The sequence below is a fragment of the Echiichthys vipera genome (genome assembly GCF_963691815.1).
Source record: "Echiichthys vipera genome assembly, chromosome: 2".
In the NCBI taxonomy this organism is placed as follows: Eukaryota; Metazoa; Chordata; class Actinopteri; order Perciformes; family Trachinidae; genus Echiichthys; species Echiichthys vipera.
In genome coordinates, this window is record NC_139827.1 from 1623296 (window position 1) to 1649423 (window position 26128).

Sequence of the window (26128 nt, forward strand, 5' to 3'; positions counted from 1 at the left end):
AACACACGTTTATGCTCCTAGAGGACACTTTAACACACGTTTAGGCTCCTAGAGGACACTTTAACACACGTTTATGCTCCTAGAGGACACTTTAACACACGTTTATGCTCCTAGAGGACACTTTAACACACGTTCATGCTCCTAGAGGACACTTTAACACACGTTTATGCTCCTAGAGGACACTTTAACACACGTTTATGCTCCTAGAGGACACTTTAACACACGTTTATGCTCCTAGAGGACACTTTAACACACGTTTATGTTCCTAGAGGACACTTTAACACACGTTTATGCTCCTAGAGGACACTTTAACACACGTTTATGTTCCTAGAGGACACTTTAGCACATGTTTATGCTCCTAGAGGACACTTTAACACACGTTTATGGACACTTTAGCACATGTTTATGCTCCTAGAGGACACTTTAACACATGTTTATGCTCCTAGAGGACACTTTAACACACGTTTATGCTCCTAGAGGACACTTCAACACACGTTTATGCTCCTAGAGGACACTTTAACACACGTTTATGCTCCTAGAGGACACTTTAACACACGTTTATGCTCCAAGAGGACACTTACGCACATGTTTTGGCTCCTTTTGGGCACTTTAACACGCCTTGTGCATAAAAGATATTTATCATGGTGATATCTTTTAGCAGATATCACAATGAAACTTCAGTTCAAACTCACATTAAGATATTTGTTTTTAATATTACAAGTTTCCTCTAAATGAACCAGTGCGTGCTGTGTTTGCCTGGAGCAGGTGACAGGTGGCAGCAGCGAGTTTAATGGACACTTAAGAAGAAACGACGGTCGTGTCTAGATGGTAACCCAGTATTTGCGAAAGTCTCGCGAGATAAACAAGAGTAGGCATTAACTTCTAATGGTCATGGTTAGATCGGTAGAGTTAGGCTTTGAACCCGAATGGTTAAAGTTATATGGTTAAAGTTAGACATCGCAATCTAATGGTTAAAGTGAGTAAAGGTGGTCGGGAAGCGAGTCTCGCGAGAGTTCTCTGGCGTTCACAGATCCAGGGTTCCCATGCAGACGCGCCGCTGCCCCTCCTCCCGCAGTGCATGATGGTCGGTGTATCTGCAGCCGTGTGTCCGGTTGTTTTCCTCCCGGTTCCCCCGGTGGTCCTGTGATGCTAACGAGGAGAAACACCGGCTGCTGTGCTTCACACGACAGGTACGGGAGCGACCGGAGCCCCGCGGTCACCGGACTTTCCCGGGCTTCTCTGTTGGTTCAGAACCGTTGGTGTTAGCCGTTAGCTGCTAACCTGTTAGCCGTTAGCATCAGCCAGTCTACGTGTAACCCCGACAACAGCAGCTTTAAGTTAGCACAGGCCGCGGTAACCCCGACAACAGCAGCTTTAAGTTAGCACAGGCCGCGGTAACCCCGACAACAGCAGCTTTAAGTTAGCACAGGCCGCGGTAACCCCGACAACAGCAGCTTTAAGTTAGCACAGGCCGCGGTAACCCCGACAACAGCAGCTTTAAGTTAGCACAGGCCGCGGGTGTCAGGGGGAGAGGGCTAAACATGACTGAAGTCTGTATAAATACACTAATAAGTAAAGAGAGGCAGAGCTAAATGTGTCAATAAATACAGGAATTAATAAACATATCAAGGTATAAATATATAAATACATTAAATAAAGGAAGGCAGAGCTAAATGTATAAATATATACAGGAATAAATAAATAAATTAAGGTATAAATATATAAATAAACGTATAAATAAAGAGAGGCAGAGCTAAATGTGCCAATAAATACAGGAATAAATAAATAAATGCAGGTATGAATATAAAATTACATAAATAAATGAATAAATAAAGAGAGGCAGAGCTAAATATACCGATACATACAGGAATAAATAAATACATATCTAAAGGTATAAATAAATAAATGAATAAATAAACGAAGGCAAAAATAAATAAAGGTAGACTTAAATGTATAAGTAAATACAGGAATAATTAAATGAATAAATGCAGAAATAAATTCTGAAATAAACGACTAAATAAGGTAAGGTAAAAATACTGTTATACTATACTAAATATATATATATATTTATATATATATACAGAAGTGAATGTATAAAGAAATGCTGAAAAAACGAAGGGATAAATAAATAAATGAATAAATAAAGGCAGGCCTAAATGTACCAATAAATATAGGAATAAATTAATAAATGTAGATATAAATATATAAATACATAAGTGAATAAATAAATGATTAAATAAATGAATAAAGTAAATAAATAAATACAGGAATAAATAATTAAATGGGACCTCCTTCCTGATTCATTCTCAGTAATTTCCCTCGGGATAAATAAAGCTTCTTGAATCTTGACTCTAAACATACAAACACAAAAATACATCAATAAATGAAGGTGGAGAAAAATGTAGAAATAAATGTGAATGCTTTATTTATTTGTTTATTTATTTGTTAAGTCATTTTAAGGCTTTCATTAATCAGCACAGTGTTGCCTTCACTGTCAGTTTAGTGTTGCCTTCACTGTCAGTTTAGTGTTGCCTTCACTGTCAGTTTAGTGTTGCCTTCACTGTCAGTTTAGTGTTGCCTTCACTGACAGTTTAGTGTTGCCTTCACTGTCAGTTTAGTGTTGCCTTCACTGACGGTTTAGTGTTGCCTTCACTGTCAGTTTAGTGTTGCCTTCACTGACAGGTTAGTGTTGCCTTCACTGACAGTTTAGCGTTGCCTTCACTGACAGTTTAGCGTTGCCTTCACTGACTGTTTAGCGTTGCCTTCACTGTCGGTTTAGTGTTGCCTTCACTGACAGTTTAGCGTTGCCTTCACTGTCAGTTTAGCGTTGCCTTCACTGTCGGTTTAGCGTTGCCTTCACTGTCGGTTTAGCGTTGCCTTCACTGACAGTTTAGCGTGGCCTTCACTGACAGTTTAGCGTTGCCTTCACTGACAGTTTAGCGTTGCCTTCACTGACAGTTTAGCGTTGCCTTCACTGACAGTTTAGCGTTGCCTTCACTGTCGGTTTAGCGTTGCCTTCACTGACAGTTTAGCGTTGCCTTCACTGTCGGTTTAGTGTTGCCTTCACTGACAGTTTAGCGTTGCCTTCACTGTCAGTTTAGCGTTGCCTTCACTGACAGTTTAGCGTTGCCTTCACTGACAGTTTAGCGTTGCCTTCACTGACAGTTTAGCGTTGCCTTCACTGTCGGTTTAGTGTTGCCTTCACTGTCAGTTTAGCGTTGCCTTCACTGACAGTTTAGCGTTGCCTTCACTGACAGTTTAGCGTTGCCTTCACTGACAGTTTAGCGTTGCCTTCACTGTCGGTTTAGTGTTGCCTTCACTGACTGTTTAGCGTTGCCTTCACTGACGGTTTAGCGTTGCCTTCACTGACAGTTTAGCGTTGCCTTCACTGACTGTTTAGCGTTGCCTTCACTGACGGTTTAGCGTTGCCTTCACTGACAGTTTAGCGTTGCCTTCATTGACAGTTTAGTGTTGCCTTCACTGACAGTTTAGCGTTGCCTTCACTGACACTTTAGTGTTGCCTTCACTGACAGTTTAGCGTTGCCTTCACTGACACTTTAGTGTTGCCTTCACTGACACTTTAGTGTTGCCTTCACTGACAGTTTAGCGTTGCCTTCACTGACACTTTAGTGTTGCCTTCACTGACAGTTTAGCGTTGCCTTCACTGACACTTTAGCGTTGCCTTCACTGACAGTTTAGCGTTGCCTTCACTGACACTTTAGTGTTGCCTTCACTGACAGTTTAGCGTTGCCTTCACTGTCAGTTTAATGTTGCCTTCACTGACGGTTTAGTGTTGCCTTCACTGTCAGTTTAACGTTGCCTTCACTGACAGTTTAATGTTGCCTTCACTGTCAGTTTAATGTTGCCTTCACTGACGGTTTAGTGTTGCCTTCACTGACGGTTTAATGTTGCCTTCACTGACGGTTTAGTGTTGCCTTCACTGTCAGTTTAATGTTGCCTTCACTGACGGTTTAGTGTTGCCTTCACTGACAGTTTAGCGTTGCCTTCACTGTCAGTTTAATGTTGCCTTCACTGACAGTTTAGCGTTGCCTTCACTGTCAGTTTAGCGTTGCCTTCACTGACGGTTTAGTGTTGCCTTCACTGACAGTTTAGCGTTGCCTTCACTGACGGTTTAGTGTTGCCTTCACTGACAGTTTAGTGTTGCCTTCACTGACGGTTTAGTGTTGCCTTCACTGACAGTTTAGCGTCGCCTTCACTGACAGTTTAGCGTTGCCTTCACTGACGGTTTAGTGTTGCCTTCACTGACAGTTTAGCGTTGCCTTCACTGTCAGTTTAGCGTTGCCTTCACTGACGGTTTAGCGTTGCCTTCACTGTCAGTTTAGCGTTGCCTTCACTGTCAGTTTAGCGTCGCCTTCACTGACAGTTTAGCGTTGCCTTCACTGACGGTTTAGTGTTGCCTTCACTGACAGTTTAGCGTTGCCTTCACTGACGGTTTAGTGTTGCCTTCACTGACAGTTTAGTGTTGCCTTCACTGACAGTTTAGCGTTGCCTTCACTGACGGTTTAGTGTTGCCTTCACTGACAGTTTAGCGTTGCCTTCACTGTCAGTTTAGCGTTGCCTTCACTGACGGTTTAGTGTTGCCTTCACTGACAGTTTAGCGTTGCCTTCACTGACGGTTTAGTGTTGCCTTCACTGACAGTTTAGCGTTGCCTTCACTGACGGTTTAGTGTTGCCTTCACTGACGGTTTAGTGTTGCCTTCACTGACAGGTTAATGTTGCCTTCACTGACGGTTTAGCGTTGCCTTCACTGACAGTTAAGCGTTGCCTTCACTGACAGTTTAGCGCTGCCTTCACTGTCAGTTTAGCGTTGCCTTCACTGACAGTTTAGCGTTGCCTTCACTGTCGGTTTAGCGTTGCCTTCACTGTCGGTTCAGCGTTGCCTTCACTGTCGGTTTAGCGTTGCCTTCACTGACAGTTTAGCGTTGCCTTCACTGTCGGTTTAGCGTTGCCTTCACTGACAGTTTAGTGTTGCCTTCACTGACAGTTTAGCGTTGCCTTCACTGTCAGTTTAGCGTTGCCTTCACTGACAGTTTAGCGTTGCCTTCACTGACAGTTTAGCGTTGCCTTCACTGACAGTTTAGCGTTGCCTTCACTGACAGTTTAGCGTTGCCTTCACTGACAGTTTAGCGTTGCCTTCACTGTCAGTTTAGTGTTGCCTTCACTGACAGTTTAGTGTTTCCTTCACTGACAGTTTAGTGTTTCCTTCACTGTCGGTTTAGTGTTGCCTTCACTGACAGTTTAATGTTGCCTTCACTGACGGTTTAGCGTTGCCTTCACTGACGGTTTAGCGTTGCCTTCACTGTCAGTTTAGCGTTGCCTTCACTGACGGTTTAGTGTTGCCTTCACTGACAGTTAAGCGTTGCCTTCACTGACGGTTTAGCGTTGCCTTCACTGTCGGTTTAGCGTTGCCTTCACTGACAGTTTAGCGTTGCCTTCACTGACAGTTTAGCGTTGCCTTCACTGTCGGTTTAGCGTTGCCTTCACTGACGGTTTAGCGTCGCCTTCACTGACGGTTTAGCGTCGCCTTCACTGACAGTTTAGCGTTGCCTTCACTGACAGTTTAGCGTTGCCTTCACTGACAGTTTAGCGTTGCCTTCACTGACGGTTTAGCGTTGCCTTCACTGACAGTTTAGCGTTGCCTTCACTGACAGTTTAGCGTTGCCTTCACTGACGGTTTAGCGTTGCCTTCACTGACAGTTTAGCGTTGCCTTCACTGACGGTTTAGCGTTGCCTTCACTGACGGTTTAGCGTTGCCTTCACTGACAGTTTAGCGTTGCCTTCACTGACAGTTTAGCGTTGCCTTCACTGTCGGTTTAGCGTTGCCTTCATTGACAGGTTAGTGTTGCCTTCACTGACAGTTTAGCGTTGCCTTCACTGACGGTTTCATTCTTGACTGAGCAGATTTATCGACCCTGTATTTAAGTGTGTGTGTGTGTGTGTGTGTGTGTGTGTGTGTGTGTGTGTGTGTGTGTGTGTGTGTGTGTGTGTGTGTGTGTGTGTGTGTGTGTGTGTGTGTGTGTGTGTGTGTGTGTGTGTGTGTGTGTGTGTGTGTAGCTAGCCCCCTGGGAGGCGAGTCCCGATGCCATGGCCTCCAGCCACGGCTCGTCCCCGGTGCCTCGTGGAGGCAGAGGTGGGATCCATCACAAGGAGCGGGACGCCCCCCCTCCTCGCTGCAGGACCCTCCGCTCCCTGCCGGACGTCTGCCCCAAGGAGCCCACGGGTGAGCGCCCACCGCCCACCGCTGCAGCCTCTACGGGAATGTTTAAAGAAGGAGCTGATTTATCCCTCAATTATTGTTACACACACACACACACACACACACACACACACACACACACACACACACACACACACACACACTGTCTACGTAGGAACAAGGAACTTTGGTCATTTTACCTCCATTTTTAGTCATTTTGCATCTTTTTGTGGTGGTTTGGGGGTTTTTCCATTTGTTCCAATGTTTTGCAAAAGTCGTGTAACTCCTGCGTGTTTCCCTGCAGGCGAGGGGCGGGGCCTGTGCGACGGCCCGTCCGTGGTGGCGGAGCACGACAGGTGGACGGTGTACAGCTCGAAGGTCAACCTCCCCGCCGCCCTGAACGACCCGCGGCTCGCCAAGAGGGAGTCCGACTTCTTCACCAAAACCTGGGGGCTGGACTTCGCTGAGACGGAAGTGATGCCCTCCTTCTACCTCCCCAACATCAACAGGGAACACTTCGGACCCTACCTGCAGGAGACTGCTCAGGTAACACGTACGCACACACACACACGCACACACACACACACACACACACACACACACACACACACACACATGCTGAATTATTCAGAGTGTTTATGAGAGATGGAGGAACGGATTCATGAGCGTTGCTGCGACTCAGACTCACTGAAGGTTCATATCTCTCATGTTTAGCTGTTACGCTACACGAGAATTAAGACCGAGTTTTAGGGCCCCCTCCCACTGTGCCTCCGTCCCGTGCCCCAGCACGTTTCACGGCTAAAGTCTGGTTCCTTTGACCAGTGTGAGTGCAACCGTACCACGTCTAGTAGCGGCACGCTTGCCGTCCACGGCCCGTTTGGGAGAGGTGGGCTTTAGTAAAGCACGTTTGCACGTGTACGAGCATGAGCGTGCGCACGTGTACGAGCACGAGCGTGCGCACGTGTACGAGCACGAGGCCTACGGCGGCTCTGAGGTCATTTCCTGTGCGCCTGTTGGGACATAGAAAAAAGAAGGAGGGACCATGCGCGGACATTTCAAACAATGGCGGTGAAAGGTTCACGTTGGTGTGATGCGGAGGTGGAGTGTTTACTGCAGATTTGGTCGATGAAAAGATTCAAAAACAGTCGACAAGACGCACAAAAACTCCGAGGTCTACGGAAAGATCTGGAAACAAAGCCACGCATCGCCATGATGTCATCAATGCGTGTGACGTGTTACGGCGTGATGACGTATAGGCAGCAAGAAGCATTCTCCGAGGCCCAGGTAGTGTGAGTACAAACGGGCCTGGAGGGGGGGACAAGGACCCTAAAGCACGGGGCACGGGACGGAGGCATGAATGTTGACGCCGTTTTCCAAGAGAACCGTTTTATACGGGTTGGTCTGTTGTCTGTTAGCTCTAGTTACCATGGCGATGTGGGAGGTGAAACCAGCAGTGTGGGTTAACCCTGAACTTACCTCACTAACCGCAAAACCCTGCTGCGTAGTTCCTCTGCAGACCTCAGACTTTGATCACACCGCAGATTTTTTCATTTATATCAAACATGAGGAAAAGAAATAAAAGAGAATAGAAAGAGGTAAAAGTTGTGTTTTTTTGTGCATAAATAAACTAATTTAACATCTCTTACACACACTATAATAATCATGTATTGACTTATAAAGTAGTGTTTAGTCCATTTGAACACAAACTAATACATCCAAGTGGTAACACACCCATGAACCAGGAGGATCACTGACTACAGTGAAGAACAAATGGATGATTAATGCAAATTATAAATAATAATGGGTGTTAACGCCCTTGATTCCGTCCTTGTATCTCTTAACATTAACTTCCCTGCAGCTGTAAAGTGTGGTGTGGTTTACGCCGTGGACTTTGTCTCCTGGTCCGACTTGTTTCTGTTCCTGTAAAGAGCGGTTTCGCTCTGACAGATGTCACGCGTGTTCATTTCCTGCTCCAGGCTTCAGGTTTGACGTCTGAGCTGTCAAACGTTCCTCTGACGCTTCCTCATTCCTGCTTTTATTGTTCTCATCCAACGACAGCAGCTGTTTGCTCTGTTTGTCCTGCAGCGCCACCTGCAGAACGTTTGTGGCTGCAGATGTTGAGTTTTAGTAAGTTGATTAGTCCCACTTAGTCATGGACGTATTCTGAGCCAACAGGACCCTGGGCACAGACCTGTAAGAGCCCCCCCCCCCACACACACACACACACACACACACACACACACACACACACACACACACACACACACACACACACTCTATGTAACAACACGACATCCATTTGTTTCTCTTTGTGCTCATTTTACCTCCATTTTTTGTTGTTTTGTATGTCTCTGATTGTTTTGCACCTATTTTTAGTCATTTTGCATCTTTTTGTGGTGGTTTTGCATCTATTTTTAGTCATTTTGCATCTTTGTGTGGTGGTTTTGCATCTATTTTTAGTCATTTTGCATCTTTTTGTAGTGGTTTTGCATTTATTTTTAGTCATTTTGCATCTTTTTGTGGTGGTTTTGCATCTATTTTTAGTCATTTTGCATCTTTTTGTGGTGGTTTTGCATCTATTTTTAGTCATTTTGCATCCCTTTAGTCATTTTTTGTCTCTCTGTGATCATTTTTTTGGAGGTTTTCAGCTACATTTTAGGAGTCAGGGCCCCTGAGCCTGTGCCCGGTTGACCCGTTCAATAATCCATCCATGCACTCAGTCCAGGACACAAAGAGATTCATTCATGACATGAAACAAAAGAAAAAGAGCAAAAGTTTAAATTTGAGAAGCTGGAACCACAATATTTAGATTTGTTTTGCTTGTTTAAAGACTTAAAGTGACGTAATTGTTGATTAATACCCTGATTCTTTTTGTCTTTGTGTGTTTTTATTTTTTCAGAGGGAAAGAATCCACGAACGCTGTAAGACGATCTGTCCCAACAAAGACGACGTGGACGCCGTCTCCAGTGTCGCCTCCAACAACGGTATGAATTATTAACCAGCTGCTCTCAAGTCCAGGAAATGACCCGTGGAGACACACGGACCAATCCAGTGCCTGCACTTTTAACATGTGACCAGCAAACGCCCCTGATTGGCCACAGATCGACCAATAGAATACATGTCAGATACAGATTTATTTAAATATCTAAACTATCTTGACTGAATATCTACGTCTTAAACGGGGACGCTGATCCTGTTTTAGTTTGAAAACTCCCGGTTGTGATTCAGGACCCGTTTACACGACAACGCCCACGGGTGAAAACGTCAAAATATTGGATCAGATGTGCCTTTAGTTTAGACGGTGACGCCGTTTATGGGGCTTAAAAACCACCAGAGTGTAAATGTTAAAAAGGCTCCAGCGTTGTGTTTGCGCGTAAAGGTAAAAACACTAAAGTGAGCTCTGATCTGCTCCAGCGTTGTGTTTGCGTGTAAAGGTAAAAACACTAAAGTGAGCTCTGATCTGCTCCAGCGTTGTGTTTGCGTGTAAAGGTAAAAACACTAAAGTGAGCTCTGATCTGCTCCAGCGTTGTGTTTGCGTGTAAAGGTAAAAACACTAAAGTGAGCTCTGATCTGCTCCAGCGTTGTGTTTGCGTGTAAAGGTAAAAACACTAAAGTGAGCTCTGATCTGCTCCAGCGTTGTGTTTGCGTTTAAAGGTAAAAACACTAAAGTGAGCTCTGATCTGCTCCAGCGTTGTGTTTGCGTGTAAAGGTAAAGACACTAAAGTGAGCTCTGATCTGCTCCAGCGTTGTGTTTGCGTGTAAAGGTAAAAACACTAAAGTGAGCTCTGATCTGCTCCAGCGTTGTGTTTGCGTGTAAAGGTAAAAACACTAAAGTGAGCTCTGACCTGCTCCAGCGTTGTGTTTGCGTGTAAAGGTAAAAACACTAAAGTGAGCTGTGATCTGCTCCAGCGTTGTGTTTGCGTGTAAAGGTAAAAACACTAAAGTGAGCTCTGATCTGCTCACGCTGGCTCTCGTGGCGTGCGTGTTTCCGTAACATCCGTGTGCAGAGTTCAGGTAAACAACAACAAACATGTGGGACTGTTTCCATCAGTGGGACGTTCAAGTGTCCTGGGTGGAGCCGAGGCGGTGGGAGGCTGCAGACCGTGCTGCAGATCCCCGTCACACTGTACGGCGTCCTACTTCTCCGCTGTTAGGGAGAGAAGGAGAAGGACGTTTCCCAGCTCCACCTACACACCTGACGTGCACACTACATCACATTTACACCCTTTTGCGTCACCGTATGCACGCAGATTTCCCCCGCGGTTAGACACGTTTCCCCTCCAGTTCGTCTCAGGTCTAAACAGAGTGTGAACGTTGGTAAAGGAGGACGCAGACCCACGTCAGTCCGTCTCATCCCTTTGCCGCAGCTTCCTCCGGACATGGAGAATACCTCCGTTCCCAATCTGTGTTTTCCGACTGAACAATAACAAAAGTCTGATTCAGATTTTTCCTGTTTCTAGAAAAGTCCAGAGCTGAGCTGGAGCAAGTCCCGAAGGTAACGCGTCGACTTCATTCAGTTTTTTATTGGATCAAAGTCATAAAAATGTTCTTTTTTCATTAACTTCTTCTCTGGTTTTAACTTTTTTCAGATCTTCATGAAGCCTGAATTTGCCCTGGACGACCCCGCCACCTTCAACGCCGTGCTGCCCTGGTCGCACTTCAACAGCGCCGGTGGGAAGAGCAGCAGAGACGTGGCGTCCTCCAAACTGCTGCAGGAGAAGGTGAACCCGCTCATCCGCTATGGAGCTCAGCTGTCCGCGGCGTCTCTCAGGGGTTTAAACTCTGTCTGTTCCTCCAGCTGAGTCACTACCTGGACGTGGTGGAGGTGAGCATCGCCCGGCAGATCTCCCTACGCTCCGAGGCCTTCTTCCACGCCATGTCGTCGCAGCACGAGCTGCAGGACCGGCTGCAGGAGACGCAGCAGGCCGTGGCCGTCCTGCGGGGCCGGACCGCCGCCATCGACCGGGTCATGTGCCAGGGGCCTCTGCGTGCCGTCCGCACCGCCCTGACCCGCAACAACTGCGTGAAGCTGCACAACAAACTGAAGCTGATGGCGGCGGTGCACCAGACGCAGCCCACCGTGCAGCTGCTGCTCTCCACCTCCGAGTTCGTCGGAGCGCTGGAGCTCATCTCCACCACCAAGGAGGTGCTGCAGCAGGAGCTGCAGGGGGTCCACAGCTTCAGGTGTGTGTGTGTGTGTGTGTGTGTGTGTGTGTGTGTGTGTGTGTGTGTGTGTGTGTGTGTGTGTGTGTGTGTGTGTGTGTGTGTGTGTGTGTGTGTGTGTGTGTGTGTGTGTGTGTGTGTGTGTGTGTGTGTGTGTGTGTGTGTGTGTGTGTGTGTGTGTGTGTGTGTGTGTGTGTGTGTGTAACTACTCTCTCATGTTGTGGCTCTTTTTTTACAACTACATTTTGAAAATTCCTTTTTCAGCCAAATTAGAATAGAATAAAAACACTTAATTGATCCCAAACTGGGAACTTGCAGTTCTGTTGTAGTTGCTGCAGTTATGATTTGGATGCAGATTTTCCTTTTTAATGCGTAGAACGCCGCGCGTGATTCCTCTCACAGCTCAGTGACTCCTGGAAAGAAACTTCCAGTGGAACTTATTTTCAGTATTCTAAGGGCGCACTCCCACTGTGCCTCCGTACCGTGCCCGAGCACGTTCCACGGCTAAAGTCTGGTTCTTTTGACCAGTGTGAGTGCAACCGTACCACGTCTAGGAGCGGCACGCTTGCCGTCCACGGCCCGTTTGGGAGAGGTGGGCTTTAGTAAAGCACGTGTGCACGTGTACGAGCACGAGGCCTACGGCGGTTCTGAGGTCATTTCCTGTGCGCCTGTTGGGACGTAGAAAAAAGAAGGAGGGACCATGCGCGGACATTTCAAACAATGGCGGTGAAAGGTTCACGTTGGTGTGATGCGGAGGTGGAGTGTTTACTGCAGATTTGGTCGATGAAAAGATTCAAAAACAGTCGACAAGACGCACAAAAACTCTGAGGTCTACGGAAAGATCTGGAAACAAAGCCACGCATCGCCATGACGTCATCAATGCGTGTGACGTGTTACGGCGTGATGACGTATAGGCAGCAAGAAGCATTCTCCGAGGCCCAGGTAGTGTGAGGACAAACGGGCCTGGAGGGGGGGACAAGGACCCTAAAGCACGGGGCACGGTGCGGAGGAACAGTGGGAGGGCTCCCTTAACAATGTTGTCTGTCTCTCTGTGCGTCTGTCCTGCAGACACCTGGGCTCTCAGCTGTGCGAGCTGGAGAAGCTGATCGATAAGATGATGGTGGAGGACTTCAGCATGTACGCTCGCAGCGACCTGAGCCGCAGCCCGAGGGAGGAGCCGCAGGTCCTGGAGAAGGTCTGAACAAACATGTCCACTCACCCTTTTTTACTGTGTCTGTGGACGAGCATTTACCAAAAACACCGGTCTCAGTTTGGCGTCTTCGTCATAAGCCTCATGTTTGGTCCTGAAAATATTATTTCAGTAAAAATGTCTTTAGTCTTTTTTGTGTCGAGTGAGAATTCAGGTGAAACACAAGTCGCATCTGCTCATATTTAATGTGCTTATCACAGGTTACTACACCAAACGCTGCCTCACAGAAGGTGACACACACACACACACACACACACACACACACACACACACACACTGAAATCTCAGCATGTCGCAGAGCCGATCAGTAATTGATCAAATCTTGTTCTTGTAATGATTCGAGCGTTTGTTTTAATGCTTGGAGTGAAACATGTGAAGGGCCAGAACTAAATAAATAAACAAATAAATAAATAATTATATAATAAAATGCTTAAATAATTTAATGATTTAACGCTTATTTGTGATGATTTATTCACTTGATCTCAGCGTGTGGAGGAAATCCTAATTCATTCAAACTGAATTTAATTTCTTGTCAAACGAAACGCTTCAGCCTCTGATCTGCACGTTCATTGTTGATGACTCAGCGTTACGAGTGTGTTTGTCCTGATCCATCTGTTCTGCGTGTGTCGCAGGAGCGTCTGGAGTCTCTGGTGTTCGGCCTGCTGCGGCAGAGGAAGCTGGACTTTCTGGATATTTACAGTGATGAGATGATCGTGGCTGCCAAAGCCATCGTCTCGCAGGTACAAACCTCCTCCTCCTCTTCTGTTTGTGTAACATCTGGAGAAGAAGCCGCATGTTTGAATCTGCAGATCAGTGACGACGTGTTTGTGTTTTTCAGTGTGTGGCAGAAAACGTTGTGCACATAGAAGACATTGACACTGAAGTCGTCACTAAGTGAGTACTGAAGCGCAAAATCATACCAGGGTCTTTTTAGACACTTTACACTCATCAAATAATCCATGGAGACAGGTTTTTTTTCATGTAACAACGATTAACCGAGAAATCCAGGAGAGTCGCTAACAGTCACACGCGGCTAACTCGGGCAGCACGGTGAAGGCATTCAAAGGTCTTTTTTAACCACTAATGCTGCTGAAAATAACAACAAACCTCTGCAGCAGCATGAGAAGAGTCCCTACACACACAACAAAGCGTTATCAGCGTAGTTAGTGAAGGCTGAGTTTATTAAAGAGTGTTTTAAAGACTTACCTACTGGCCCCTGTACCAGCTCCTCTCATAGTAAAGTCCATTACAGTGGAAGGAGCCCATTGGTGCTTTGTTGTGTGTGTAGGGACTCTTCTCATGCTGCTGCAGAGGTTTGCTGTTATTTTCAGCAGCATTAGTGGTTAAAAAAGACCTTTGAATGCCTTCACCGTGCTGCCCCGAGCTAATCACTGTTAGCCACGTCCGGCTGTTAGCATCTCTCCTGGATTTCTCCGTTGATAGTTGTTGCACGTAAAAAAACTGTCTTGAGTGACGAGAAAGATCACGGCACGATTTAACGCTGGAATTATTCATTTCCAATAAAAGTACATTATCGTACCTGACTGACGTGAATTTAGCGGTAAGAATACTTACAAAGTCCACAGAAAGACGTGAACAGATGTAAGTTTGCGACAGCTGGTGCGAATAGATAAAACAAAATGAACTTTCACGGAAAAAAGTAAGTGAGGAAGTTGAAGAAACGTTACCTGGTAAATTCTGAAAATGATCTGTTACTCGATCGATCAGAACTCCATTGAGAAAACAAACATTTTAAAAGTGGTTTACTTGTCGTCTTGCGTGCGTACAAAGTCATTTCAGCGTACTTTTAATTTGTTTATTGCAACATATCACAGCCAAATCTGTTTATTTTTGGGTTCATATCTGTTATCTATTAGCAGCAGTTGGAACGACAGTTTAAAAGTTCTTTACTTGTCGTCTTGCGGATCAAACCTGAGAAAGTTTAACTTCCGACTTTTCCCGAATCGTCATCATGATGAAGTTGTTTCTGCTCATTTTTCTGAGTTTACTGTGATTCAGTCACAGCCAAAGATGTCGTCTCTTGTGTAACGGGATGTTTCTGTGTCACGTCTGAAGGCTAGCGGAGCAGATGCGTCTGATGACGTTCCCTCAGTGGTTCGAGCTGCTGAAAACCGTCTTTGACAGTTTCCTTCTCTTCCTGCAGAGGATCAAGGTGGGTCAGGAGAAACATTCATAGAAATGACTTTAATACCATATCAAAGGTATTTTAGGTCGTTTATGACCTTTAACCCACTCTCCGGGTTCGTGTGCGTGCTGGAAATCCTTGGAAACACTTGAGTTTTAGTGTTTTCAAGGGTTGAAAACTTTAAAGAGACTTTAAATCATCTGTTATTTCCCCGCTGTGTGTCAGGCCACTCTGAGCGTGATCAAAAACGTGGTTCTGGAGGTTCTGGCCTCCAACCAGAAGATCCGGCTCCTGGAGGAGGCGGGTTCACGGGGGGATTCGGTTCAGGAGGCTCCCCTCGGCCCGTCGCTGCTGCAGGGGGAGGCGGAGCTGGCCTACCTCACCCACGAGGGTCTGTTCATCAGCGACGCCCTGGACGAGGCCCGGCAGCAGCAGCAGCAGCAGCAGCAGCAGCAGCAGCAGCAGAGTCGGGCGGAGGCAGCCGGCAGCGACTCGGCCTCAGGGACCACAGAGACCTCCGTCAGCAGAGAGCAGAGCTTCATGTACGTCCCTGTTCCTTTCCTTTACTCTCGTCCTGTAAAGAAGATTTAAACGAGTCCAGTTTGTGGGTTTCTTACACAGATCGTGACTCGTTCAAAGGTCCGTCCACACAGAGACGTGTTTTCCTGTAACCGCACAACTTTAGTATCGTTCTGGCCGACCATCCATGTGAAAAACAGCTGAGTCAGCAGAAAAAACACACACATTAACTCTAAAATAAATTTATTTCCCTGTTTAAAGCCTCGCTGTAGTTGTGGATGGGCTGCACTGAAATAGGACGATACTGCTGCTTCAGTTAAGATGCAGTTTGAATTAAAGATCAAGTCGACGTGTTTAAGAACAAGTTTGTGCCATTTGGGGGCGACCTGTGGCCCTTTGCTGCATATCTACCACCTTCTCTCACCCCATTTATTCACTCACCGGCCACTTTATTAGGTACACCTGTCCAACTGCTCGTTAATGCACATTTCTAATCAGCCAATCACGTGGCAGCATCTCAGTGCATGTAGACATGGTCAAGACGATCTGCTGCAGTTGAAAGCAGCATCAGAACGGGGAAGAAAGGTGATTTACCTGACTTTGAACGTGGCGTCTCTAGGGTTTACAGAGAATGGTCCCAAAAAGAGAACAGATCCAGTGAGCGGCAGTTCTGAGGGCGCAAACGCCTCGTTTTAGCCAGAGGTCAGAGGAGAACGGCCAGACTGGTTGGAGCTGATAAAGAGGCAACAGGAACTCAAATCTCAAGCCGTTCCAACATCCGTGAACACACAACACCACCTCCTTTCTACAGAGAGGGAACAGCAGCAGAAGACACACTGACACTTTATTAAACAGCAAGGGTGCCTAATAAAGTGGCCGCTGAGTGTAATAAAGGCTTGAAAACTGCCAAAACACACACATCAGAATCAGAATCGGCTTTATTCCTTATGTCTGTGCAAACACACAAGGAATTTGACTCCGGATGTTTTCTCTCCTCTGTGAACACGATGCACAACAACAGAGAAAAATACAAAATTAAAAAAAAGTATTTACCAAAAAAGACCAGGTGAAAGATATAAATATACATACATGTTTAGTGCAAATGGAAGTGCAGTGGCAGGGGGGTTATGTGGAGATCAGGGAGACAGGAACTGTGTATGTGTCTGGTGGTCTGAGCACCAGACACATACACCGCTCTGTGACGCCCACCAGGGGGAGACCTTCAGACAGTTTGTGTGCAGGTGTGTGAGGTCTGAAGGGATCCTTCACTCGGGGCTGGTTTAGGTCCTGAATGGCTGCCGTTATATTACAAATGCCATTTGTGGAAGATAGTAGGATTAGAAGTGGGACGACACTGGATGGAGATCGTCCCCAAACAATTCACCGCAGGAGGGAATTAATTGTTTTTTTACAAAGGAACGATTGCGTGCAAATGTGTCTCACACAGTTTTACACAGTTACAGTTTTAGACAGTTTTGCGCGTCACATTCATAGTTTTGTTCGGACGCAATGTTTGGGGGCGGGTTCTAAGCAGAGTTGTATGAGCGCGGCCCCGGTGTCTCACGTGTAAATGGATGTTTGCTCTGCAGGTCGGCTGAGAACATGATGCCCTCTGATCTGGAGCTGAACCGTGTGATCAACAACATCCAGGAGCTGCTGTTCACCGCCTCCGACGTCGGCCACGACCGCTGCGTCAAAGTCCTCACGGCCAGAGCCAAGGTAGCACCGCACACACACACACACACACAGAGGCACACACACGCACACACAGGCGTAGAGTTCAGGATAGACATGTCCCCTCTGAATTGACAAAACTCTGCGTCTCCGACAGGACGGTTCCCTGGAGCGCCTGAGCTCAGCGGAGTTCGTGTGCCTCTCCCAGGCCGTGGAGGGTTTCGTCCGGGACACGGAGGAGCTGTGCGGCAGGCGCAGCACCTCACTGAGGGGGGCGCTGCAGAGCCAGGCCAACCGCTTCGTCCACCGCTTCCACGAGGAACGCAAGACCAAACTCAGGTGAGCTGCACCTGATGTCTGTTCTTTGCATCCTGACGTCTGTCGTTTGCGTCCTGATGTCTCATCTTTGCGTCCTGACGTCTGTCGTTTGCGTCCTGACGTCTGTCGTTTGCGTCCTGACGTCTGTCGTTTGCGTCCTGACGTCTGTCGTTTGCGTCCTGATGTCTGTCGTTTGCGTCCTGATGTCTCATCTTTGCGTCCTGACGTCTGTCGTTTGCGTCCTGACGTCTGTCGTTTGCGTCCTGACGTCTGTCGTTTGCGTCGTGACATCTCTCGTTTGCGTCCTGACGTCTGTCGTCTGCGTCCTGACGTTTGTCGTTTGCGTCCTGACGTTTGTCGTTTGCGTCCTGACGTTTGTCGTTTGCGTCCTGACGTCTGTCGTTTGCGTCCTGACGTTTGTCGTTTGCGTCCTGACGTCTGTCGTTTGCGTCCTGACGTCTGTCTTTTGCGTCCTGACGTCTGTCGTTTGCGTCCTGACGTCTGTTGTTTGCGTCCTGACGTCTGTCGTTTGCGTTGTGACATCTGTCGTTTGCGTCGTGACGTCTGTCGTTTGCGTCCTGACGTCTGTCGTTTGCGTCCTGACGTCTGTTGTTTGCGTCCTGACGTCTGTTGTTTGCATCCTGACGTCTGTTGTTGTCTGTCGTTTGCATCCTGACGTCTGTCGTTTGCATCCTGACGTCTGTCGTTTGCGTCCTGACGTCTGTTCTTTGCGTCCTGACGTCTGTCGTTTGCGTCCTGATGTCAGTTGTTTGCGTTCTGACGTCTGTCGTGTGCGTCCTGACGTCTGTCGTTTGCGTCCTGACGCCTGTCGTCTCGTTGCAGCCTCCTGCTGGATAACGAGCGCTGGAAACAGGCGGAGGTTCCTGCAGAGTTCCAGGATCTGGTGAACTCCATCGCTGATGGGAGAATCACTTTACCAGAGCGCAAGATCCCAGGTACCTGAAACATCTGATGAGTATGTTTTATATTTATATGAATGTTTATAAATGTGAGGAGTGGAAGAGTCGTGACACGTTGCGTTTGTGTGTGCAGGTCCAGAGGACAGGAAGCCCACAGAGTTTCTGCTCGTCAACGGGCAGAAATACGCCGTGGTCGGGTACGTGACGCCACGCTGAAACCTTCCTGATGAACCACGGCGGTCACATGATATTTACGTTCAGAAGGAACCGTGTGTGAGACGTCGTGCTTCTGTTTCTGTTTCCTCAGGACGGTTCTGCTGCTGATCCGGATCTTTCTGGAATACTGTCAGTGTGTCAACGACATCCCATCCATCGCCACCGACATGCTGACGCGCCTGTCCGACCTCCTCAAGGTCAGAACCGCGTCCACGTGTGACCCCTGACCTTTCACACACAGCTGACATCAACGTTAGAGGAGAAATAAAACACCGTTCAGATTCTTACGTTACAGCTCAAAACAACTTATTCATCGTTTTCACTGCAAACACTTTAGTGAACGTGTAAACTGTTTTCATAGAGTTTAATCATCAGCTGTCGTCACGGCGTTGCCCCGGAGACGCCCACTGCAGCGGGAACGACCCCAGAGGAGGTTTCAGAGCAGGGATGGGTATCGAACACGGCGCCACAATGACGATGCACTTAAATCCCTGCGCTGGTTCTGCTGCTCTGAAACGGGTTTACAGGGACCGAACAGGGGCGAAGTTAGTTTTAAGTTGAATATCCAACTTTAATCTAACTTCACCTGGCGTCAAATCCTCCCAGGGTCTTTTTCAGCAAATTCAACTTTTAAGGTAGAAATCCAGGAGAGACGCTAACAGACGGACGTGGCTAACAGTGGTTAGCTCGGGGCAGCACGGTGAAGGCATTCAAAGGTCTTTTTTAACCACTAATGCTGCTGAAAATAACAGCAAACCTCTGCAGCAGCAGGAGAAGAGTCCCTACACACACACACACACAGCAGCAACAGCGGTGTTGTTTAATGTCGTTGACTGTCTTAAAAGTTTTTTGTGAAGGTCGTGTTTAAAAGCCCTTCTTCTTCTTCTTCCTCTCCTCCTCTTCCTCTTCGTCTTCCTTCTCCTCCTCCTCCTCCTCCTCCTCCTGCAGCACTTCAACTCTCGGAGTTGCCAGCTGGTTCTGGGAGCCGGAGCTCTGCAGGTCGTCGGCCTGAAGACCATCACCACCAAAAACCTCGGTACGAGCGACTGCACTCACGTTCTCACGGGTGCAAATGAAGTGTTGATACTTACTCTGTCTGTCTGTGTTTGTCTGTCTGTCTGTGTGTGTGTGTGTGTGTGTGTGGTGCAGCGTTAGCTTCCCGCTGCCTGCAGCTGGTGGTTCACTACATTCCCGTCATCAGAGCTCATTTTGAGACCAAACTGCAGCCGAAACAGTTCAGCGTCCTCAGACACTTCGACCACATCACCAAGGTAACGCACACACACACACACACACATGCACACGCACACGTTTCATTCAACAAGAATCTAAATGTTTTCAGGACTACAACGACCACATAGCGGAGATCTCTGCTAAGCTGGTGGCCATCATGGACAGTCTGTTTGAGAAGGTTTTATCAAAGGTGAGTTCAGCCTCCATACCTTTAAACGTTAGGTGCTCTTACGTTAGTGTGGGGCAAGTGCGTCCCGTGCCCCGTGCTTTAGGGTCCTTGTCCCCCCCTCCAGGCCCGTTTATACTCACACTACCTGGGCCTCGGAGAATGCTTCTTGCTGCCTATACGTCATCACGCCGTAACACGTCACACGCATTGATGACGTCATGGCGATGCGTGGCTTTGTTTCCAGATCTTTCTGTAGACCTCGGAGTTTTTGTGCGTCTTGTCGACTGTTTTTGAATCTTTTCATTGACCAAATCTGCAGTAAACACTCCACCTCCGCATCACACCAACGTGAACCTTTCACCGCCATTGTTTGAAATGTCCGCGCATGGTCCCTCCTTCTTTTTTCTACGTCCCAACAGGCGCACAGGAAATGACCTCAGAACCGCCGTAGGCCTCGTGCTCGTACACGTGCGCACGCTCGTGCTCGTACACGTTCAAACGTGCTTTACTAAAGCCCACCTCTCCCAAACGGGCCGTGGACGGCAAGCGTGCCGCTCCTAGACGTGGTACGGTTGCACTCACACTGGTCAAAGGAACCAGACTTTAGCCGTGAAACGTGCTGGGACACGGTACGGAGGCACAGTGGGAATATTCGCCAAGGCCCAGGTAGTACAAACGGGCCTGGAGGGGGGGACAAGGACCCTAAAGCACGGGGCACGGGACGGAGGCACAGTGGGAGTGCGCCCTGAATTGTTTAAATAGAAACTTATTCATGGTAAATTTACTCGCGTCACTGTAATTTTTGAAAGAAAGTGTCAATAAAAAGAAGTTTGATGTGGATTTGTCACTGTTGTTGTTGTTGTTGTTGTCGTGTCTCAGTACGAAGTGAAGGCTCCGATGCCGTCCGTCTGCTTCAGAAACGTCTGTAAACAGATGGCGAAGATGCACGAAGCCATCTCCGAGCTTCTCCCTGAGGAGCAGACGCAGGTGAGACTCTAACGGTTAAAGAAACGAGGCGTTCAGGTGCGAACGCGTCAATCTGACCGCTGTCTCCTGCTTAGATGCTGTTTCTGAGGATCAACGGCGGCTTTAAGACGCACCTGAAGAGGCAGCTGGCTCGACTCGGGGTCGTTAACGACGGAGGGCCGCAGAACGGGTAACGCGCACACACACACACACACACACACACAATTCATAAAATACATATGTATGGATAGAAATATGGAGTCACCGCAGCTGTAAGGTGCTGGAAAACCTTGGAAATGCCCCTTGAAATGCTTGAAACGTGCTTAAATTTGACCTTGGGAAAGGTCATTTTGACCGTTTGTTTGTTTGTTTGTTTGTCTGCAGGCTGGTGGTCGTGGACGTGGCGTTCTACACGGAGAACATCCAGGCGCTGAAGAGCCTCGACCGCCTCGACCTGAACATGGCCGAGATCTGGGAGCAGAAGAGGTGATGGAGGACGCCGACGGGACGTCCAGGAGCGAGCGACTCCCTCCCCGCCCCACGCCCGGCGCCCTCTGAGGGGCCGGCCACGGGTGGAGGAAGCCCGGAGGGACCAAAAAACACAACACTGGGAGAAGAAGCGGCTCCACCTTAAAGAAAAGACTTCATGAAGTAACCTCCTCAAACACTGCTGCCGCCTCATCTCACTGTGCAATCCGTAACTTATTGGAGACGAAGGGCGGAGTTACTGTTTCAGGGACGGCGAGGTCGTTTATGCTTCTGTCGCCGTGGAAACGCTCTCCACGCACACGAGGAACTGGACTCACAGGTGTTTCCAGACTTTTCCCCCCTAAAAAACCTGCTTCGTCGGCGGTTCGGACTTTTATTCTCTTAAACGTTTTTTACTCCGAACCAGAATATTTTCCAGACTCGTCGTGTTCGAGGACTGGAGACGGTTTGAGCGCCGGAGGAACCAGAAGAAAAAGCGTAACTGAAGCGTTAATAATTCCCCGTAAACATCCAGACTGTGAAAGCATCACAACTGTCAGCCACATCCTGTCGTTACCAAAGTAAAAGTCTCATTTGGGAAATCGACTCTTCAGTTACACTTTTTTTTTTGTTGTTTCTTCAAAATTTCAAACTTTTCCGCTCATGCATCGACTTTCCTCCGCGGCCGTGACGATCCACAGAGGGTTTTTATACGGTTCGAGCGCAGAACTCGACGCATGAGACGACCCGGCCCACTGTTCCCCTGCGCCCCTCCAGACTTTAACCCCCTCTGCATGAACGACGGGAGCGTTTTGAAACGACTTCGACCGGAGCAGAAAATCTGACTCGTTTTTCATATTTTCACCTTTCTGGTTTTTGTTAAACGGGAAATTTCACTGAAACGTTTCGCTGCTCGTGAATCCGACGGTCCGCCGCAGCAGATCCTTTCAAAATAAAGTCCACTCCAGCAGGAAAACCCCTTTTTTTTTTTTTTTTTACAGCGTCGACAGGAAGCTCGTGTTCAGGTGATGACATCACAGGATGTCGGCGCCTGAAACCTTAAAAAAAACAAAAAACCTTTCTCATGGTGCTTTCAGGTCCCCGACTCTCGCCTGATGACTCCGCCTCGCTCCACTCGTCCGTCTGGGATCGCTCCGTCGCAAAAGGGATTTCAGGGTCCGAGCCAATCAGGAGCAGGGGGCGGGGTTTAATAGATGTGAAGCAGCGGCGCCGCGTTGAAGCAGCACGTCAGTAAAGATGACGGACGATTGGTTTGTCCAATCACATGCAAGGGTTTTTGACATTGCCCCGCCTCCTGAAATCACGTCCCAGACGGACGAGTGAAGCAGGAGGAACCAACCTCGTCTGCAGAGTCGGGTTCGACTTTGATCCACGTTTAAAAATCTGTCCTTTCAAAATAAAATGAAAGTGAACACTAAAAACAAAAACAATCGATTTTTCAAACGGAAAAATCTGTTTTATTTTTTCTTTCGTTTATTTAAAACTTGTCCCGGTCAAAATTTAAACTCAAGTGTCTGACTTTGTGCATAAAACGTCCTTATGAACAAGAACACACGGTACAGCGGCGAAGTGCGGCCTGTAGAGACGCACATTTACTCGCACACGGGAGAACGTGACCAATAAAGGCTCATTTCTGCTCTACGTTAGAGACACATACGGACTCAGACGCAGCCTTCTGTCCGTCCTTTGCGCACATTTCCTCCGTTTCCTGCAGAGACGGGAGCTGTGGCATCAACGAGTCGTCTCTGTGACATGTTTGTTCAGTCACAGAACTAGGTGCGTTTGAAGCCACAGCTCCCGTCTCTGGTCTCCTGAAAGCTGACGGATGCGTACAGATACGGAGCAAACGCTGCAGTACCACCTGAAACCGTGGGGGCAGTGTCGAGCACCGGACACAAAAAAGTGGCGTGAACATCAGGAGCGAGCGAGTCATCGAAGCCCCGACGGACGTCCTGAAACACTGAAAGAGACGTCGGCCGTCACTTTGTCTCATCTGTCAAACCAACGTGTGGAATTCTCCGTCCACACTCTGGGACGTCTTTAGTGTCTCACAGACCACCGCCGTCTACAGCGCTGCCGCCATTTTGACTCAGGATGGTTCTCCTGCAAAATGACTAAAAATAGATGCAAAACCACCACAAAAAGATGCAAAATGACTAAAAATAGATGCAAAACCACCACAAAAAGATGCAAAACCACCACAAAAAGATGCAAAATGACTAAAAATAGATGCAAAACCACCACAAAAAGATGCAAAATGAGTAAAAATAGATGCAAAACCACCACAAAAAGATGCAAAATGAGTAAAAATAGATGCAAAACCACCACAAAAAGATGCAAAATGACTAAAAATAGATGCAAAACCACCACAAAAAGATGCAAAATGACTAAAAATAGATGCAAAACCACCACAAAAAGATGCAAAATGACTAAAAATAGATGCAAAACCACCACAAAAAGATGCAAAATGAGTAAAAATAGATGCAAAAGCGCTGCCCGCCATTTTGCCTCCTCCACAGACGCAGGATGCTTCTCTCCTCCAACTTTGTTGGGGTCAAACTTTATCGGTGTAACTTTTGAATGTGAGCGACGCCCTCTAGAGGACGTTTGGATCAACGTCCGTTCAACGTAAAGGAGCGTGGAAGCACGAGGACAGAGACGCGGAGAGCGTTGATGACCTTCGTCTCTTTTTTACGCAGGAAATGAAGCAGAAACGAGCCTTTAAACGGAAACTCTCGCCTGCGTGTGATTCAGAAAAGAAAGTCTCTGTAACAGATCCACGTTAAAATCTCTCCGGTTTCTGTTGAACATGAGAATAATCATGTAAAAACGGTAACTTCCTGTAATATCGCAGATCATATCGGGATTAAAATAGTCCAAAAAAAATCGCAATCGTTTTGTTTTCTCCTCCAGATCTTTCCTCTGTGTTCAGGCGTTCACCGCACTGACCGTGTTCGGCCACACGGGGGCGCCACAACGCTTCTTTTTCTGTTTGTTTCTCCTCCAAACGTCAGATTTTCTGTTCCTGAGCGAAGTTCAAACTCCGGCGTGCAGCTGCGGTCGCTTCCTCTTCGGTCCGCGGACACGTCGACACTACGGGCGCCGCTCAGAGAAGCTCGGTTCCACCGCATCGATCGGAGGAAGTTCTTTAACGCGACAGAGAAAAACATACGGAACGAGTAACGCGAGCGTCGTCGCCGCCGCAGGGTCGTCAGCGCCGCAGGGTCGTCAGCGCCGCAGGGTCGTCAGCGCCGCAGCGTCGTCACCGCAGCGTCGTCACCGCCCGCCTCAGAAGTGCCTACTTTCGATCGACACGTCTGAGCTCTCCACTACAGTGTGCCTACCATACCACTGTGTGCGTGTGTGTGTGAGAGAGTGTGTGTGAGAGTGCGTGAGACTGAGAGTGTGTGTGCGTGAGACTGAGAGTGTGTGTGTGTGTGCGTGTGTGTGTGTGAGTCCTGCTGCATGTCTGAGAATCCAAACTATCTCGTCTCCTTCAAACCTGATGTGAATAAAACAGGACGATGGAGCGACTCGTTTCTTCTCTTTCTCATTTTTCTCTTTTTTTATCTTTTATCAAAACATTTAATTTACTTTTAACAACGTCCTCAAATAACTGTTAAAATAAGTGTTTAAATGATTTAAATCAGTGAACGTGGGACAGACAGAGTTCAGGAAACTAAACTAAAGTGGTGAATCAAGAAGAAAGAGTTCAAACGTTCTCGGATCTTAAAGTTCCTCGTTAGCATGTTAGCGCCGCTCATTGAGAACACAGGGAGTCGTTAGCGGCGAGCTCTGGATATTTAATGAGATTAAAGTGATTTACGAGAAAAGAACTTGGAAATTCTTGAGATTAAAGTCACAAATTTAAAGGGAAAATTAAGCTTTTCTCTGACTTTATATTCATAAATTTACAAGAAAACAAGACTTTGATATTCTGAGGTTAAAATTGTAAATTAAGTCTAAGAAATAAAAGTGACAGAACTGCTGCCGACCTGAGATCAAAGTCGGAAATTAAGAGAAAAAAAAACTTAGATATCCTGAGATTAAAGTTTTAGATTTGTGACCAAAAAATTAAGATACTCTTCAAATAAAGTTTTGAATTTACAGGAAATTTGTTTTGATATTCTTCAGATTAAAGTCACAAATTTACGACAAACTAATTAAGCTTTTCTCTGACTTTATATTTGTAAATTTACAAGAAAAAAAGTTTGATATTTTCTGAGATTAAAGTCGTAAACTAAGAAAACAAAATGGATTCTCTGAGGATCGTTTAATGAGATTAAAGCTGTAATTTAAATGAAGAAACTTGGAGATTCTCTGAGATCAAAGTCGTAAAAGATGCAAGAAAAAGTTAAGCTATTCTCCGACGTTAAATTTGTAAATTTACAAGAAAAGAAACTTTGATATTCTGAGATTAAAGTCGTAAATTAAGTCTAAGAAATAAAAGTGACACCAGAACCGCTGCTGACCTGAGATCAAAGTCGGAAATTATGAGAAGAAAAATTCTCTGAGATCAGAGTCCGAAAAATTTCCTTAAAAAACAGAAAACAAATCTGGGATTAAAGTCGTAAATTAACGACAAAGAAATTAAGATAATCTCTGATGTTATTTTTGTAAATTTACAAGAAAAAAAGTTGGATATTCTGAGATTAAAGTCGTAAATTTATGAGAAAAAATGAGATATTTTCTGTAAATAAAGTTCAAATTTACAAAAGAAAAACGTGGATAATCTGAGATTAAAGTCGTACATTTGCAAGAAAGAAATTAAGATATTTTCTGAGAATAAAGTTTTAAATTTACAGGAGAAAAAACGTGGATATTTTGGGGTTAAAGTCGTAATTTGACTCATTTTCACTCTAGTTTGAGTCTGAAGATGACGCCAGAG

General features: G+C 46.8%; 1 protein-coding gene across 3 annotated transcripts; it reads left to right on the plus strand.

Moving 5' to 3' along the window:
- Nucleotides 1-1085: 1085 nt before the first annotated feature.
- vps54 (VPS54 subunit of GARP complex) lies at nt 1086-24773 on the plus strand. 3 transcript variants are annotated; one of them, XM_083929012.1, is made up of 24 exons: nt 1086-1190; nt 6076-6241; nt 6522-6763; nt 9117-9201; nt 10678-10712; nt 10807-10938; nt 11016-11401; nt 12449-12575; nt 12791-12820; nt 13223-13330; nt 13429-13484; nt 14667-14763; nt 14962-15278; nt 16845-16974; nt 17087-17268; nt 18091-18203; nt 18301-18364; nt 18475-18580; nt 19332-19419; nt 19533-19654; nt 19726-19806; nt 20665-20772; nt 20847-20941; nt 21136-24773. In XM_083929012.1, exons 2-24 carry the CDS (start codon nt 6106-6108, stop codon nt 21239-21241), a joined length of 2946 nt encoding a protein of 981 aa, XP_083785138.1. In that variant the 5' UTR covers nt 1086-1190; nt 6076-6105; the 3' UTR covers nt 21242-24773. The 3 variants fall into 3 exon arrangements, 2 of the variants coding, with proteins under 2 accessions (XP_083785138.1, XP_083785139.1); XM_083929013.1 differs by lacking the exon at nt 12791-12820; XR_014593527.1 differs by lacking the exons at nt 20847-20941; nt 21136-24773 and having other exon boundaries at nt 19709-19806.
- Nucleotides 24774-26128: the final 1355 nt, after the last annotated feature.

What these genes read in the sequence shown, in the direction of transcription:
- vps54 (XM_083929012.1), top strand. Translation starts at nt 6,106, where the DNA reads ATGGCCTCCAGCCACGGCTCGTCCCCGGTGCCTCGTGGAGGCAGAGGT. An exon ending in TCTTCCTGCAGAGGATCAAG is followed by an intron (nt 14,764 to 14,961) that starts GTGGGTCAGGAG and finishes GCTGTGTGTCAG; the next exon opens with GCCACTCTGAGCGTGATCAA. An exon ending in CAGAAATACGCCGTGGTCGG is followed by an intron (nt 18,365 to 18,474) that starts GTACGTGACGCC and finishes CTGTTTCCTCAG; the next exon opens with GACGGTTCTGCTGCTGATCC.